The sequence below is a fragment of the Tetrahymena thermophila genome, assembly GCF_000189635.1.
Source record: "Tetrahymena thermophila SB210 genomic scaffold scf_8253904, whole genome shotgun sequence".
Classification (NCBI taxonomy): Eukaryota; Ciliophora; class Oligohymenophorea; order Hymenostomatida; family Tetrahymenidae; genus Tetrahymena; species Tetrahymena thermophila.
In genome coordinates this window covers 105025-123399 of record NW_002475971.1, presented here as the reverse complement: position 1 = coordinate 123399, position 18375 = coordinate 105025, and the positions used below count along the sequence as shown (strand labels likewise).

General features: G+C 25.0%; 5 protein-coding genes across 5 annotated transcripts; 2 read left to right on the top strand and 3 right to left on the bottom strand. All coding sequences in view use genetic code 6, as the record gives it.

The window, feature by feature from the left end:
* Positions 1-1154: 1154 nt before the first annotated feature.
* TTHERM_00726000 (hypothetical protein) lies at positions 1155-1793 on the top strand (the record flags this gene model as incomplete). Its single annotated transcript, XM_001027123.1, has 1 exon — positions 1155-1793. The coding sequence occupies one exon, from the start codon at positions 1155-1157 to the stop codon at positions 1791-1793; it is 639 nt and encodes a 212-aa protein (XP_001027123.1).
* A 994-nt stretch (positions 1794-2787) lies between these two features.
* On the bottom strand, positions 2788-4702 carry TTHERM_00725999 (transmembrane protein, putative; the record flags this gene model as incomplete). The annotated part of the gene is made up of 3 exons (XM_001471432.3): positions 4052-4702; positions 3312-3838; positions 2788-3241 (listed from the first exon to the last, which is right to left on the bottom strand). Exons 1-3 carry the CDS (start codon positions 4574-4576, stop codon positions 2788-2790), a joined length of 1506 nt encoding a protein of 501 aa, XP_001471482.2. The 5' UTR covers positions 4577-4702.
* Positions 4703-5624: 922 nt separating this feature from the next.
* TTHERM_00725990 (transmembrane protein, putative) lies at positions 5625-7600 on the bottom strand (the record flags this gene model as incomplete). Its single annotated transcript, XM_001027122.3, has 2 exons — positions 5625-6626; positions 7088-7600. The coding sequence occupies 2 exons, from the start codon at positions 7598-7600 to the stop codon at positions 5625-5627; spliced, it is 1515 nt and encodes a 504-aa protein (XP_001027122.3).
* An 867-nt stretch (positions 7601-8467) lies between these two features.
* TTHERM_00725980 (zinc carboxypeptidase) lies at positions 8468-10592 on the top strand (the record flags this gene model as incomplete). Its single annotated transcript, XM_001027121.2, has 4 exons — positions 8468-9270; positions 9388-10025; positions 10074-10253; positions 10312-10592. The coding sequence occupies 4 exons, from the start codon at positions 8468-8470 to the stop codon at positions 10590-10592; spliced, it is 1902 nt and encodes a 633-aa protein (XP_001027121.2).
* Positions 10593-10824: 232 nt separating this feature from the next.
* TTHERM_00725970 (group 1 family glycosyltransferase) lies at positions 10825-17569 on the bottom strand (the record flags this gene model as incomplete). The annotated part of the gene is made up of 20 exons (XM_001027120.2): positions 10825-10924; positions 10980-11158; positions 11219-11393; positions 11449-11656; positions 11711-11966; positions 12028-12486; positions 12549-12932; positions 12985-13482; positions 13535-13607; positions 13672-13913; positions 13969-14426; positions 14481-14686; positions 14739-15114; positions 15168-15481; positions 15542-15888; positions 15941-16063; positions 16116-16378; positions 16458-16836; positions 16915-17019; positions 17165-17569. 20 exons carry the CDS (start codon positions 17567-17569, stop codon positions 10825-10827), a joined length of 5550 nt encoding a protein of 1849 aa, XP_001027120.2.
* Positions 17570-18375: the final 806 nt, after the last annotated feature.

The window sequence follows — 18375 nt, the reverse complement described above, 5'->3', positions numbered from 1 at the left end:
CCTTAATACTGAATGGATAATATCAAAGTGTTTCATTTAGATAATATATTACAAATTTTTTTAAATTTTAGGTGAAATATTGTAAATATTATATTCTGAATTTGAACAAGACAGAAAATTATAATTTTTTTGCGAGTTCAGTAAGAAGAATAATCACATTATGAGTAGGGGAAAATTTATATAAATCTAATCTAAAATTCTCATTACTTTTAAAATAGAAATAATATTTATTCGGATTTAACTTAAAGAGTAATTGATAAGATGATTTTAAATTAATATATAAATATAATAATCATAAAATGAAAAAAAGAAAACTAATATCATCAAAATTTATTATCTAGATTTTGTTTGGTTTTTCAGTTAATTGATCGATCTAATCATTAATTAATATATATTAAAACATTTAGTTAATACATCAAAACAAAAATGGCTGTTTTTTCATTATAGCTAATAATACAACATTTGTTAATACATTAAATTTAAGAAGGAACTTGTAAATGATCAATGCACTAAATTATTTTCTAATCTCATATATTTGTATTGACCGTATAGCTATTACTATTTTACTTCTTAATTTATCAGTTCTTTTTCACTACGCTTCCTTAACTTACTTTAGAACATTTAAAGATTTTTAAATTTGAGGCAGTGATATTTTTTTTTGTTCATTACTTTAATTACTTGTTTAATTCACCTTAATATTGATAGTCCCAATGAAGTAATTATCATAAGCCATAGAAATTGGCAAATTTAATAATTTACTAAATGTTTGTTACTTATCTTTAATTGAATAAACTAACTAATTAAGTAGGAAAAATCTTAATAAACAAACTAATCCTACACTAATTTAAAAAAAAAATAGGAAAAAGAATTTTATTAAGAAAAATTAATCTAGCAAAAACAAAAACAAACAAAGAAACAAAAAAAATAAATAATAAAATCAAATAATTAAAAAAGAAATTAGATACAAAAACAATAAATCAAACAAAATATAAATAAATAATCTTTCTTGACATAAAATCCTACTAGAATTAAAGGATAAAATTACCTTTAAAAAAAAAATATTTAGCTTTAAACAATAATAAATTGACTAAATTTTAAAAATATTTCTATAGTTTTGTACTGTCTTAAAAACAATTCATTACCATTATTAAAATATGAACATTACAGTTTAAAATCTGAGTATGGAAAATTTACATTAAAAAAAAGATTAAGTTGCAAAAGAAACAAACCTCTTCATGAATTCTGAATAGCATGAATTAAAAACACCTGCTGTAAAAAGAACTAATTTTGGGAAATAAAACCTCAATCTTTTCTAAAATATATCAAACTCTACAAGTTCGACTGCTAGCAGTAGCGATAATAATAGCGAGGAATTTAATTGCCCAGAGAGATAATTTAGATTTTCATAGATTGTGATTGATACAAATGATGACTTGGAATCAAGAATTCATGATTGGTTAGATAAATAAAATGTGATTATTACCAATCCATATGATAAAATAGCTGATTACTACCATTAACTTAGAATTTAAGCTTTTAATCGCTTTATAGATTGCTTTTCTATTAATGAAAACTGTGAAAATGATCCTTTTAAATTAGAAACGTTTTAAGCCCATAACAATTTATCTAGACAATAATCAACTTTAGTCATGAGTTCTTCACCAATTATATAGAGACGCAACAAAATTTTGAGTTCTGATAACCCCAAAGATCATAAACAATTTAGCTTAAGAAAAAATCTAAGAAATGGTATTGGAGAAGAAGTAGTTATTTCAGAGTTCTAACATGCATGAAAGAAAAAAAAGCATAAATCTATGAATTAATTAATTAATCAATCATATAATTATAATCTTATCTGAGGCCAATAAATTACTAATCACTCACCTGATAATAGTCAATTTCTAAATTACAAACTCCTTTTTAAACAAATTTACTATTATGTTATTAAATCAATTAATTTTAGGAAATAATTTTAAACTAATAATATAAATAATCAATAAATCAATCTATCTATCTACAAATTATTTATCTCTACCTTAATTAAACTAAAATTAACAAAAAAAATGTAAATATTTATAATTAGAAATTATTATTTAATTTCTTTATGTAATGTATTTAGTTATTCATATTAAATTAAACCATTTTTACTTATTTTAAAAATACTTACTATTTTTTTTATACTTGCTAATTAATAATTATTTTTAAAGCTATTTTAATCTATTTATACATTTATCTATTGATTCTTCTATTTATTTGTTTACAGCTATTTACTTATTAACATAACAAATGAAATTTGCTTTATGCGCTATTTAAAAAAAAAAATTCTATAAAAAAACACACAAGTTACAAGTTAGGTTTCATATAAAAAGTTTAAATGATCGATAATCGAAAAAGAGACTTAATTTAAGTTAATAAATTTTTTTTAGATCAATAAAAAAATTTATTAAATTCAAGAAACAACAATAATCTTATTTTTTAAATTGAAAAGAAATTTATATGTTCTTAATGCTATATTTAGGAATAATTAAATGTTTTTATAGTGAAACAAAGTTTTTCTTTTGAAATCATAAATGTATGTATCAAAAAAGAGTGCTTCTAAATTATAAATTTATAATAAATGAAAATTTGCTTCTAAATGTGTAGAAGTTTTTTATATTTCAAATATTTTTTTATAAATTATCATAAAATTAACAAAAATAGAAAATTTTTTTACATTAGTTAACAGATTCATACATTTAGTTTCTGTGCTTTTTTATCATATAAATAATTAATAAGTTTAAAGAATTTTCATAAGTGAAGCTATTCTTAATTTTAAGTTTCCTTATTTTATTCAGATTTGAGCAAAAGGAACTCTTAAAATTTAGATTTAATCAAGGGAAACTCTTCTAAATTTGTTTAATGAAGTAAAAATGCTAAAAATCCTCTGAATATAAGAAGTAAAAGAGTTGCAATAAAGGTTAAAACTCTCTAAGTATTCTAAATGCCTTAGTCATCACTTTACTCTCTAGCTAGCCAGTGAGAGCCAATAATTATCATCCAGAACAAATCATATACTAAAACACATATTAAAGCCTAAAAGGTTCTCTTTTTCAATAATTCATAGTCTTTAGTTAATTAGTCTTTAATAAAGAGTTAGGACAAGAAGTACAAACAAATACAGATGTCGATCATATTACTTTTTTTACCTCCAAATAAACAAGCTATACCGAGATATATGATGAATACAATGTGTAATTCAAATCTAATTTCATAAATTAAAAATATTATTTTATTTATGCAATAATTTATCAATTTTAAAATTAATTATTTACTCAGCTGGCTTGTGAAAAGGCTAGATTTAAGGTAAATGATCTGGCTAAAATGGATTCATTGTTCCTCTATCTGGAGCAATTGAAATATCATTAATCATTGATTAATTTTAGGAAATAGGATTTTAGTTTTATCTTGCTCTTTAAACTTATTCCTCAGGAATCAAATTTTAGGGAATATCATTAATAAAATTGCCAGGTCTCTGCTATTAAAATGGCTAAACTAACTTTTGATAGTTTTACTAAAAAGACACCATATCATTTTCATACAATTGTAATTCTTAAATCAATTAAATTTTAGCACTTTCTATATTATTAACACTAAGTGAAAGAGATAAACTAGTTTATGCACTGTCTTGTTAATATTCATTTATTATTTTGTAGAGATTAAAATATTATGTTGATTGCGAATCGTAAATTGTCTATTAGAAATTTAAATTACAGAATTTAAATTAAATATAGCCTAACTACTCCTACCTTTCTCCATAAATTACTATTCTACAATCATCGGAAAAGTTAGTGATTTCAATCTATATTAATAAAAAAAAAATTTTATTCATCCATTTAAATAATTTATTTGAATAAAGTAGTTTGTTTTCGTGTAATTTTATTAGAAACATTCACTAAAACTCTATCAAGAATAAATGAATGAAGTATATTTATAGTTGTTTAATATGCGAAATTCTATAGTTCCTTAAAATTCAAATCAAAGCTAGAAAATAATTTTTAAAAAACTAATTTACTTATTCATTCATAAAATAGGTATCAGTATTTTCATTAAATCTGATAGTCTTAGTGTCATAAGTTCTTTTAATTTAATCTTCTTAGCAAACAGAAATAATGACAGAGAAGTACTAAGTAAGTTAGGGGAAGAAAGAAGATGGAATCTTGATGGTATTAATTATTAAATAATTTGAATCTCCGCGATATTGCAGAAGATCTAAACAATTTCTGTTGGCTTGTAGCTACTTATAATATGCTTAAGTATTGGCATCTGAAGTCAAAAGAAGATTAACTCCTTCATAAATCATGGTTAAGATGCTGTTCATATTGTATGGTAAACTTCTTTTTCTAACTTGATCGTCTAATTCATCCATAACATCTAAATTATATTATCCATTTACGATCATTCTATTGAAGACATCTAACACATCTTAACGACTTAATATCCTTTCAAAGTCAAAATTTGGATAATAATTATTAATTGCCTACTTCATTTGAAAGACAGACAAACTAACATTTTCAGTAGCTTCGAAATTGTTTAACATTTGTGATACTAACTAACTTCCTTCCTTCCTTCTACTATTTAATGCAAAATTATATTTCTCTATTTATTAAATTTTTTATTGTTCTGCGAAAATTATACAAATTTATTAGATAATTTATTCACCTTTAAATAAAAATATAATCTCCTCATATCTTTTTTTTGCAAATATTTAAAATACATAAATATGGTTTAATTTCAATACAATATCTTACATAAAATTTGCGTGCATCTCAATTTCATAAATTTATTTATTTTGTAAATAATGTAGAGAAATCTTCCATTATTCATAAAAAGAAAATGATAGAAGTTCATTTAATATAAAATCAAAGTATTTTTTTTAATCTAATTATTTTAAATTAAAATAAAAATGATTTATGAATACTTAAAAATTTTAAACAAATAAATAAACTTCAATAACTAATTTAATTATTTTTATATCCATTAAAAAAATATAAAACTTATGATTATTAAATAGCTCCAAACAAAATTTATTACTAAATTCAAATTATATTTTCTATCATCAAATTTTTATTGGCAATTAATTATCACATTAGCTCTTAAAGCTAAGCTATAAATTAATTTGAAATTTTAAAATACCTTTTTTTTTAATAATTTTTTTATTTTATTTAAATTTTTTTTCTCCCTTATCTTTTTCAGAGCACCTACAGTAAATATTTTAGTGCAAACATTGGTTGAAAAAAAACTGGAAGATTTGTAAGCTTTAAATCTTTAAAATTATTATTTTTTATTTAATTTCTTAAATGTTAAAAAGTATAAAATTAATTTCCAGAATATTTTTAAACAAATATTTAATATTCTTTGTTTTCAAATAGTTAAGAGAAAAATAATTTATTATTGCAAAAATTGATAAAAGTTAGAACAAAAAATAAAAAGAAATGTATTTTTAATGAAAAAGCAGTATAATAAACAAATCTAGTTAATTAATATTCGGTTAATTTAATTAATTTTCTACTTCTTCTCAATTTTTTAAATGATCTTTAAAATTATTCTTTTAAAGCTTATTAATATAATCAGCCAAAATTACCTAATCAATATTAAACTCTAGAAGCGGTATTAGGTACAGTTGGGTTATGAGAAACACGAGTGGCTTCGTTGCCAATTAAGAAATTTTCAATAGATTTTTGAACAACTTCTTATTATTTACCAAAATCTTTGTGTAAGAAGAAAACAGCAACTATCAAAAGAACTTTGTAAATCATAAATAGAAGACTTCCACCTAGAATAATAATTCTTAGAACTCCTTAAGCACCTTAATCTTCACTGGTGCTATCTCTATTCCAAGATGGGAAGTAGACAATTAACCAAGCTAAATCAAGAGCGGTAGTAGTTGCAAAAAGACCTATGAAAAGTTTAAGTACATCAGCTATTTTAGTTTATAACTAGTGTGCTCTATGCAAAACAGCTAAGAACGAAATAGCTATAGTTGCATCAAGGAACATAGAACGCTTTATACAGAAAATTACTGCAACAATCAAATAAATAATTAAGAGGTAATGGATGTTTCTAACCAGTGATTTTGAATCAAAATCACATTCTTCATTGGCAGATGTATGCATAATACCTCCTTAAACAGCAACGTGTTAATTTGTTTAAAGCGCCTATACACCACCAAAACCTGTATCACTATAAAAACCAGGATTTGCATTTTAAGCTAAAGTATTTGGATATCCTCCTTAAAGGAATGAACCTTAATTAGAAGTTTAACGATAAGACCCTTAAACTGTTTCAAAAGGGAAGTTCAAACTTCTTAATTATTCTTAAGTGTTCATAAGTTCATCGCTTAAACGAATTTCTTCTTACTTTAAAACCTTTAGATCTGAATTAGCATATTCTAAATTAGAAATTTCAACTTATCCTTCAACTGTTATTGTGAGATCTCTTTTGAATTGATCAGTGAAATAAACAAAGAGTCTTACAGGGTTACTATTAAAAATACCCAAATGATAGACAGACATCTAAGCATAGGCTACTACACTATATTAATCGATTACTTCAATTGTGAATTGCTGATAAAGATTATTTACAGAAATCTAGTATTTTAAAATAAGAAATCGTTAATACACACAATTTAAGTTATAATTAAAATAATTATTTGTAATAAAAATATCATTGAATAAACTTTTGTTTGATAATTTGACTTTTACAAACTTACTTAGTTATTGTCTTTTATAATTTTTTTAAGAATAATTGCTTGATATCAATTTAAATTTATTATAAATACATCAAATATTTTTGTAATTTGGAAAATAATTTTTTATTGCTTTTTAAAATATTTTGTATGAGATGAAGATCTTTCATATTTGCAGTTGTTGAAATGATAAATAAATTGAAATAAGTAAATCAAAGACAATAAAAGGCTTTTTTATTAAGCAATATAATCTAAAATATCTTTACCCTTTCAATTAAAAATTAAGTTTTTAACGAAAAAATTGATTTTTAGGGTCTCAACTAAAATATTAATTTAGCAAAGGCAAAAATAATTTTAATTTACTCTCTGTTTGGGTTGGCAAATATAACCCTGGTTGTCTGCTATCAAAGGAAATTAGGATTCTCTCTATTGTTCATCAACTAACCTTATCTAAAAAGGTTAAATTTAGAATACATCACTTCCTGAGACAATAATTCTATTGATATTCAAGTATTGTTCAGTTACCATTCTATTATTGAAGGCATCGTTTGGTTTTTATAGGTATCTGTTCAGATCTTAAGTAAAATTTTTTAAAAGTACAATATCTTGCTATTAGTTTACAACTCTTTAGTTTAAGATATCGACTGCTTGGAGGTGAACATCCAAAAAAGAATAGATAGTCACATAATTACTAATCTATTAAGCTCTTTAGTACAACTCAAGGAAAGTATCAAAGTCATATTGGACATTATGTAATTTCCTAGACATACTATTTAAAATGTTAAAAAGCTCATCTTGTTAAACTTGACTGTTTAGAGATAATTGGGGCTCAAACTTATGAATGTTTTAAAATAAACTCTAAATTTATTAATCCATTTTTATTATTGTTTGTTTAGCTTTATCTATAATTTATATTGATATTTTAACTTCAAATATAGTTTATTTAATTTAGAGATCCTTTCCTCCCAAATTTTTTCAAAATTAATCTTAAATATAAATTCAATGTTGATTAAAGGTATTTACTAACTTTTATTTTCAATATATTTATTTTTGAATTTTTTTCTTTCTTTTTTATCAATCAGTTTTCATTAATGTCATTTTTTCTCATAAATCAATGTCTTATTTCTCTTCACTTTTATGAACGTTATACCCTTATAAACTACAAACAAATAAATATATACATTCTTAATATAGTTAATCGTTTTTTACATTATTTATTATCTATCTTCTAATCCCATTTGATTGTATTTAACTGCTTGTTTGCAATATATATAACTAAATTAAATAATTTTAATAAGCAATCAAAATATTAATTTTCCAAATTTTCATATAAATACTATTCGAAAAATAAAACTTTTTTTCAATAAAATGTAATAAAAATATTAATATTTAATTAAAATTAGACATTTTATTCTCATATTGATTTATTGATTTTATTAAAAATAAATATTAGTTAGTTAAATAATATTTTTTTCTCAATAAATAAAATAAAATTGAGTAATTTTTTTTTACATTTATTTAAATTTTTTAATGATTTTTGTTAATAATAGATTTAAATTATTTAAACTTAATTTTCATAAACAATATAAGTATTTATTGATTATTTAATTATATAGAATAATTATGAAAATGAGTATTTTCTTTCCAATAATATTTCAAATTAATTAAATTCCTTAAATAGTTATTAGATTTGTATTATTTTTAAATAGAAATAACAAATATTACTCATATTTTATTTAAAAAATGAAATTTTAAATAGGTTTAACCTTAGTTTTGATACTATTCCTTGTTAATCTAATAAAAGCATCAGATAAAAATGTTTAAGATTATTTAGATGAGTAGGAAAAAATACATAATTTCCCTATAAAGCATTTAGATTATAAATAAATAGTTGAAACATTTTATTAATTAGAAAAAGAATACCCACATTATATCAAAGTTTATGATGCTCGTTCAGAATTCAAAAATGAAACTCTTCCTAAAGTGTATTGCTCTAATACCTAAAATCCTGAAGACTTATGCAAATTTATATATGCTGTCATCACAAATTACTCTGATCCTAAGCATGTTAATTTTACATAATCTTTTTTTTCAGGAAATTTTCATGGTGATGAGGTAGTAGGACCAAACATATTGACATACATGGCGAAATATATACTTGAAAAACCTGATCTAAACATATTATCTAAAAGCTATTTAGTAATTTTGCCAATGGGTAATCCATAAGGTTACTCTTAATATAAAAGAGAAGAATGTTAAAATGGAAATAGAATTTGTTTTGATATGAATAGAGACTTCCCTTACGACACAAATGAAAAGTGCTTTTAAACTGCAGGTGCACGTATTATTAACTACATATGGAAGAAATATTTATTTACTGCTTCTATCACATTTCACGGAGGAATGACAGCTATTGGATGGCCATGGGGCTCTAATAATCATTTGACAAGCGAAAATAAAGGATAAATTTGTCCTGACTAAAATGCTTTTTACATCTTAGGAAAAAGAATGTCAGAAGTTGGAGGATAGTATCCTGGCATACCAAAGTAATTGAATTATATTATTATCTTAATTAAATAAAAAAACAGAAAATTTAATTTATTAAAAACAAATAAATAAAAAAAATACATTTAAATTTAAATAAAAATTATTTTTTTTATAAGATACCGTTATGATATACTAAATGATGTTGTTTATCCAGTGAATGGAAGTTTTGAAGATTGGAGTTATGCTGCAAGTTGGGAGAGATATATTGATCCATCATTTTCTTCTTTTTTTCCTAAATGTGAAAGAATTTCTGATGAGGAATTATAAATTAATAATAATACTGCAAGGTCTTTAACTTACTTAATAGAAACCACAGATAAAAAATAGCCTCCTGAAAGTACATATGGAACTTGGCAATAAATTTAGAGTAATGACAAAGGATAAGGACATGTAACCAGAAATATTAGACTTACTCTTGATTTTATAAATAATTTATCACCTTCTTATGAAGTAGCCACTCATAATTCTGGAAATTATACATTTTACGTTAAATGGGCTGTTGAAGGGTGCCATTAAGTTTCTAACACTAAATTCTTGATTAGGGAAAATGATTAATAATCTAATATAGTCAAAAATAGTTATTATTCTCTTCAATAGTTATTGGATGATGGCTTTAAAATATATAGTGAATATACTGATTATCAAGGAAAATTAAAAGATATCACTTCCTTTAAAAGTTAAGTAGTTTAATTTGATGATCCAAAAGACAGATTAATTGACATAGCAATATTCTCTGAGTGTGATTCATTCTTAAGTAAAATTTTTATTTTATTTTTTTATATATCAATTGTTTAAAAAATAGCTGAAAAGGTTAGTTCTGCCGAACCAATAATTGAACCTTAGTCTCACTTTGTTAGAAGTAGATCAAATGCTAGCTATCTTGCAGAAAATAATGGCTTTTTTATTAATAGTAATAAATATATTATTAAAAGTTTAGGACCCTTTGAAGTTAATAATAACATTTACACTGACTCTTCTGATCGTAAACATACTATTTAAATAAATCTATAAAAATACAATAAATATTTTTAACAAAAAAGTAAAAAATCAGCCCTCAAAATAGAAGAGTGACTATGATTATTTGATAGCTATATTCTCAATTGTTACTGTTGGAGCTTTGATATCATACTGCATATATAAGAAGTTTGATGGTTTTGGAGCAAACAATGTGAACTTTTAAGAACTTCATGACGATGATCATTAACTTTAATAACTACCCAACTCATAATAATAATAGAATCAAAATTAATTGAAAAGAGTTAATAATAAAGAGGGTGGAGTGAAAAAATACGAGCTTACACATGAAGATGACGGATTATGATTTTTTAAAATATTTACAAAACTAATTACTTTGAAATAAAAAATATAAATAATTAACTAACTTATTAACTGAATTGCTTTTCTATTATAATATAAAGATATTTATTTATTTCTTTCTTTATATTTTTATTTTATTAGGATGCATATCGTAATAGTAACTATTTGATTTAAACCTAAGCAAATCTTAATTCTTCTTTAAATTTTTAATAAATTTTTATTTTTTTTCAAACTCTTCAGTCTACTGATATGAAATTATTGAGATAGCCATAGATATCAGTATCCTTTGCATCATCATCACTGCAAATCCATTCATCATCAATAATATATTTGTAGCTTTTATTTAGTTTAATAATTACTTAATCATATTTAAAAAAAAAAAATTGCTTACAAATAATCACCTCTAGGAAGATTAAGAGTAATTTTCCATTCACGAGAGAATTAATCGTACTTCAAGGGACGCTTATTCTACCAATTATCGAATGAACCAATAATCTATACTTATTTAGGTAACTTAGAGCTGTCTACATTAATCTTGAATTATATGCTTTTCTTATCATCTTTAGCAACCTATTTTCATTTATTTTAATTTTTTATGTTAGTCCTTTTAAGTATTAAATAAAAATTTACCTTGTTTAATGCATTCTAGAACAACTATTATGTCTTAGTTTCTCTTGTTTGAATTCTGCCAGAAACTCTTCCTACCATTTACTAAGGCTAGTATTTTTCAATATCGAAGGTACAGTCAATCTTTTAAAGTTCAGCTGTGAGAGTTTGTTTATCGATAAAGTTTTTATTGAACATTCTATTATTGTTTAATATTATTTTTTAATTTTTAATTAAAGATATTTTGATTATACCTATAGAATTCTCCTTCATAGGCCTTTGAAACTTCACTAACATCAATAGCTGCTTAGAAAGATGATTTACGTAATTTGTTGTATAAACTTTCGTTTTTAAATAATTTAAGTGCTTTAGTAACTGCATAAGCAAATCCATGTGAGTTATGATGCTCAAAAGTGAATCCACTACCTTTCTCAGTTTATTCGTTAAAATCAGTTACAGTATCTTTTATAAATTATAAAAAAAATGTTTATATTTGAGTTGAGCTTAAATTTTTACCTTATAAACCACCAGTTTTCATTGCAATAACTGGAGTAGAACCGACGAAGAATTCATGCTAGACAATACCACCAGGTTCAAATTTGCTAGGCATTAATCCGAAATCGCAACCTACGTTAATAAGGGGACCATCTCTAAAGAAGAGATCTGGATCTCCCCAGAAATTGTTGGGGTGCTTATTTCTCAAGTAGTTAATTTTCTCAGCACAAATCTAGGCATATTCTTCCTTATAATTTGCATTACCACCAAGAATAATCTAAAATATTAAAATTTATTTAAATATCATTTATTTCATTTACTTAATAAATATGAATTACCTAAATTTTTCCATTAGATTGTCTAATCAAATCTTCAGCACACTCTAAAATAAGATGAATACCTTTTTACTCGGTAATTCTACCTACGAAACCGAACAGACAGAAACTGTTGTCAAGTAATTAGAAACCAAAATACTTTTGTTGAATTTTTTCCTTAGCCTTAAGATGATCATCAGATGTAGGGAGATTTTTGATCATTTACAATCTTTCTTAAATATTTAAACCATTGGGGAAAGAAAAGGCGTTAGGGAAGTTAGATAATATAGGAGTCAAAGCACTTTCTCTGAGAAGTTAATACTTGTAAGAATGGGAAACTGTACCCCAATTATCACAAGTCATAAAGGCACATCTAGAAGGATTGACAACAAGATTCTTCCAGTAGGGATCAATAAGCCAATGTGTAGGTAGTTCATGAATCCAACCTAAGTCTCCTTATTGAGGATTAGGATATTATCTACCCTAAATTATTTTGAAAAATATTATTTTAATCTTTAAATAAAAATAAGGAATAAAGTAAATACTTCATAGGTAGTATCCAAGTTATGAGCAATATGGAATATCTTAGTTCCTGAGAAAGTTTCTCCGAAAGTTTTATTTTTTATATAACCAGGAATTAATCCAGAATACCAGTCGTTGCTTACTATAAGAGCAGGAATTATTCCCTTTCTACAAAGTAATTCAAGAGTAACTCTAGCATATAAAGCAATACTCTTAACTGTATAAACGGCATCATCACCAGCAAAAGGTGCTGGGAACATATCAGCATTGTGTAAAAAGTAAATTTTAACTCCTTTATACTCACCAAAGTGTACACCTACCTAGTATTCAGTGCCACCAATATAATAAGAAATGGTATCAGTGTGCTTGAAACCATCTTTTTCAAGAAGATCAGGCTTTTCTTTAAGCTATTAAAAATTTTTAATTTTAATTAATTAAATCGATTTAAAATGGTCATACTTTATTATCATAAATTGGAGTGACTACATATACATCTTCACCTAAATCTACGAGACCTCTTGAAAGCTCATCAGTCATTACACCCAAACCTCCGGTTTTTGTCCACTTAGCATATTCTGGGGTAACAAAGCAGATTGGACCAAGCTTATTGCTTTCAACTACTTCTTAAGTCTTTTTAAAGAATTCTATCTTCTCCTCTATCTTAGGATTTTCGGCATTTTTATTGATGAGAGCTTAGAAGTATGCAAATAATCTGCATTTCAAAGCATTGTCCTTCTAGAAATCTCTCAAAATAGCAATGGCATTATTTAAGTTAACGTCTTTTAGTTTAGTATTGTATAGGTAGGCATAGCCATTAACAAAATCTTAAAGATTAGGCTTTCTAGAAAGTAATTTGATAAGTTGAGAAGCAATATCGTTTGAATAGATAGTCATAGGAATTGTTAAGCTTAAGGATTGCTTGAAACGAGCAAATGAGTGACTTTCTGCTACTCTTTACTGTAATATCATAAATATTTTTAGAATTATTTAAAATGAAAAATAAAATTACTTTTGTTCCATCATCAGAAAATAAATTGAAACCCCAAATATGACTGTGGAAGTTATGGAGAGAAATAAACAATCTATATTATTTTAAAAATTATAAGCGTTTATGATATGAAATTGTTATAAAATCAGTTAAGATACCTTTCATTAATTAATTCACCAATGAAGTAGTGATCAAGTTAATTGTCTTCGTATTTCTCGTCCTTGACCCAACTTTCCATTTGAACAACTAAGTCAGAATCTTCGTAATTAGGGAAGTATTATCTGAGAGGTTTTAAATTGATATAGGCCTAAACAGGGGCATCATTAAAGTTGATAACAACAATACAAAATTGCTTTTTAGTCATTCTGCAGTAAGCTATGACATGAGTGTGCCATCCAAACTATAATTTTAAAATATCAAAATCAATAAAATGTTATAATTTTTATTTATTTTACTTTGTGTTCAGCGAGAAGTGGAATGAAAACACCTTATTTAAGAGGTTTTTTAGTTTAACGGAGTAATCTTCTGCTTTCATAGTGTTTGCTAATATTTTAAAGAGAAGGGCCAAACCATTCACCTTAACTCTAAACAAAAGATTTAGTATGTTCATTTAATGAATTGACATCATCAAATGATTAGCCACTGCTAACTCTGACTATTGATTTTCTCTTACTAACAGTTCTGGGTTCATATCCAGACCATCCGAATCCTTATCCTTCGTCTGACAAGAATAATTAGGATTCAATTTATCTAATACTTTATCTCTTTTTCTACTTTTTTTAAACTTCTTAAATGTAATTAGTATCTTCTTCTGTTTCTTTGATGGTAGTTAAATCTGTCTCTGATTCATCATTCTATTCTATTCTTACTTGTGAAAAGATATTTGTTGTCTTAATCTTGAAGGCATGACCATCTAAATATGTTTTTAAAAATTCTATTATCCGTTTTGCTATTGAAAAAAAATTACCTAATTCACCAATGAAAGTCATTGGAATATCACATAAAGTAAAGAATAAATCTACAGCTGCCCAAGTACCCTTCTTGTATAATAAGGCAGGGTAAGGCCAAGTGTGATAGGTAGTAGATTAAATAACTAGAGAACCTTCTGGAAGAATTTCTCTCTAGGCTAAGTACCATTTTTTGAAGACAGAGACGGTTTTTCTTTCAATTGAACTAATTTATTATAAGATTTATGAAAATATATATATAATATCAAATTAATTACGTAATTGTTCCATCCTTACGTAAGTTTTCACCAAATATTTATGACAAAGCGATTGGAATTTTGAAAGTTCTAGGAATGGGACCAGATTAAATAACAGAAACTTCACGGACATCTTATTCACCGAAGGATCCCCAGACTTCACAAAGAATTAAGAAATTAGGGTATCTTGACCATAAATTTCTGCACAACTTAACGATAAACGGATTGGGAAGGATATCCTTGTAAGAAGAAGCCCAATAACCGCAATCTTCGTTTTGCTCGACTAATTCTCCTTCAAAGATTTGCTTCTCAGTATAGGCATCTGTTGCATCGGTGTCTTTTCTATACATTTCATCTCTATCTAATCTGAAGATTTGAGGCCAAGCTTGTCCATTATCTGTTTTTATAATTTTTAAATTATTCCCTATTTCTTATTTGTAAATTATCTACCTAAATGTAAACCGCTAACATTATAAGTGTCAGTAAAACTTGTAATTTCTTCTATCATCAAATCCCAAACTTTCTTTTTTCTGTAATTTAAAAGAGTAGTATCTTCAAAGAAGATAGCTCTACCATCAGAACCAAATACTGGAGTTTGCTTTCCTTATTAATCTAAAGAGTGGATAATCAAATTTCTGTACTTTTTGTGAGCACGAGAAGAACTAATTCTAGTTAAACAATCAACAATGATTCTCATTCCTAATTCTGAAGCTTTTTTGGTTAATTCCTTAAAAGATTACTTGCCACCAAGCATAGAGTTAGGTCTTTAGTTATATTTAACATATTTTAAGCATAATTTTTTATTAATTAAAATTTTTTTTTACGTTGAACGGCATGTAATAGACAGAGGTGAAACTTCTGGTCTCTTTACATTAAATTACTTAGTTTATTCATCTAAATATATACCATTGTCTCTTTCTAATGCACCCATAAGATAAACAGCATTTAAACCCATTTGCTTATAAGCAGGTAATTTATCTTTTACTTTACGGAAGTTACCTCTTTTAACTATTTTACCCTTTTCATCAGGAACACCATCTTGAAGATCAACAAAAATTTCGTGCATTTAAAGGTCTTTTGAATCTTCAGGATGGACTATAAAACGACCTTAAACTGGTCTAGTAGTGAATTCAGAATCTTCCTTATCAGATCTATCTCTCAAATCTGCAATCTATATTTTATTTGGCATTTAATTTTCTTTTAAATCTAATAATGTTTTATACCTTGTAAACAGACATAATTTCACCAGTTTCCATTAATTTTACAAGCTTCCAATCGTAAAAACCGCATCTTTTGAATCTACCTAAATCTAACTAAACACTAATGTATCTTTTGTTTCCTACAACCTATTGTTTTAATATTTTAATTAACATATTCATTTTACTTAATTTTCGTTACTGCAAATTCTTTTATTCTAGGTTTGTGGATTGAGATAACATTTTATCTAGTACTAGGAAGGAAAATAAGAGATTTAACTAAGAAGACAATGTTTTCATCATATTAGTCTGATTCAATTAAATAGTCTATTAAGAATTTAGATTTAACCTTTGAAATCTTAGTAGAGAAGGGAGCTCTTCTTGACCAATCAACACCATCGTATAAGATATTAAGCATAATAACTGCATGATCGCGAATAACTTATATAGGAGAACCAAGCATACCTACAGTTTAATAAATAAAAGAGTTAGTAAATAAACTATATATTGCAATTTATCAAAATCATTAAATTTTTAATCATACCTATCATAAGTTTTTCAAAGTAATGATTTAATTTAGGATCTCTGGCAATAATCATATCAGATAAAGTTCTTTCAAGTTCTAATAAAGTAGCTTGAACTTCTGTTTCTTTGAAGAATTTGCTATCCTTAGCAAAATTAACCATCTTCTAACGATAATAGTGATAAGTAGCCTTGTCAAATTTTAGTTAGCTAACACCTTTATAAATTTATACTAGCATTTTGTGATAGTTTTCTGTGTAAACTTAAGCTTTTCCTTACTTTGCAGAAAAAGCAAAATGAGCATGGAATAAATTGATTTTCAAATTCTTATTGAGAATGTGAGCAATATATGAAGTTAAGTAGATATCGAGCTTTCCCTTGGCTTGGATACCTAATTTGAGCTATAGTAAAACATAAATGATAAAGAATTTTTTTAGAAAAACTAAAATTTATGAAAACTAAATTTAAAAAAATTTTACGATATGGTAAGGAATGTATAGTGTATTTGACCCTTAATCATATTAAAGATCTTCCATAATTATGCTTATCTTGAGAGACTAAAGAGAAGATGGTTTTGATGATTCCTATTTTTAAAATTAATAATTTTTTATAAAATTAAATCCGAAACTCTAATGAAAAACTGAAAATACAAAGTTAATTAAGAGTATTTTCAAATAAAACTTTGATATATAAAAATGGGGTATCTTGAATATGCAAAATATGTGATACTTAAAGCTCATTAATCTTTTGATGGTCGATAGTATTCTATAAATCCATAATGGAGTGGACACATAGAATATTGGTTTTGTTAATTTGAGATTTTGAGATATCAACTATTTCACCCTTATGATTGAGTTTTGTTATTAATTCCTTCAAGTTAGCAATAGAGCCAAATGCGAAGTGTATGAAAAGGACGACTTATTTCATACTAAGGCCTCCATTTTACTAGCAATAGTCATCAAACATTTCAGCTTCCATATCACCCTAATACTAAAATAAGTAGGCGTAAATACTTTCAATATAACCAGGCTCAAATTTGTGATCATTGTTATAGGGTTTGAATGATCTCAAATGGTTGATAAGAGCCAACTCTAAATTGAAGCTAAAGATCTTTGTAGCTGATCCTGAACTCATGTTAAGTTTTGCTATTTATCTTTTTTATAGCTATATCCTTTTTTTATTATAAAGATTATTTTAATCTAAATTATTTTTTTTTTTTTTAGGGGGACGTTTTAATCCTGATCTTGCTAGTAATATAATTACTATTTAAAGATATTGAAAATTTATTTATTATTTAGAATTTTATTTATTATTTTATGAGCCATCAATAATTAGATATAAAAGGGTTAATAATACGATTCTTTTAGAGAAAGGCTCTCTAAAAGTGAGGAATTTTAATTAATACAATAGGCCCATTAAATTAAATAAATTAATAGTGACTTATTATTACTAATATAGCAATTGTTAAATCTAGTTTTTAAAGAAAAATTACCTCTTTTAATTATTGATAAAAGTAATTATACTCTTAATCATCATCACCAAATTGCATATTAAATTCAATTTGCAAGACTATCTCTCAGAAACTTTCCATTCTATATAATTCATACTCACTTTTTTACAAGTAAGTGTCAGTTTTACTTATTCAACTTTGATATTTACCTTGTGTGCTAAAATTTTGTATTCGAGTTTTTGTTGAATGTTAAATGTGTTACGAGAAATAAGCAAAAAGAATGTGTTAAAACTTAAAACTACATGCTTTTAAATTACGTTATGATTAATTAAGTCATAAGTTGATCTAATTTTCAATTTATTAGATACTTGTTTTTATGGTTCTATCTTTAATAAAATGACATAAGATGTATATCTATTAAACTATTGCTAATTAATTTTTGCAGATAAAATAATGATTTGATTTTGTTAAAAATTAACTAAAAATATCT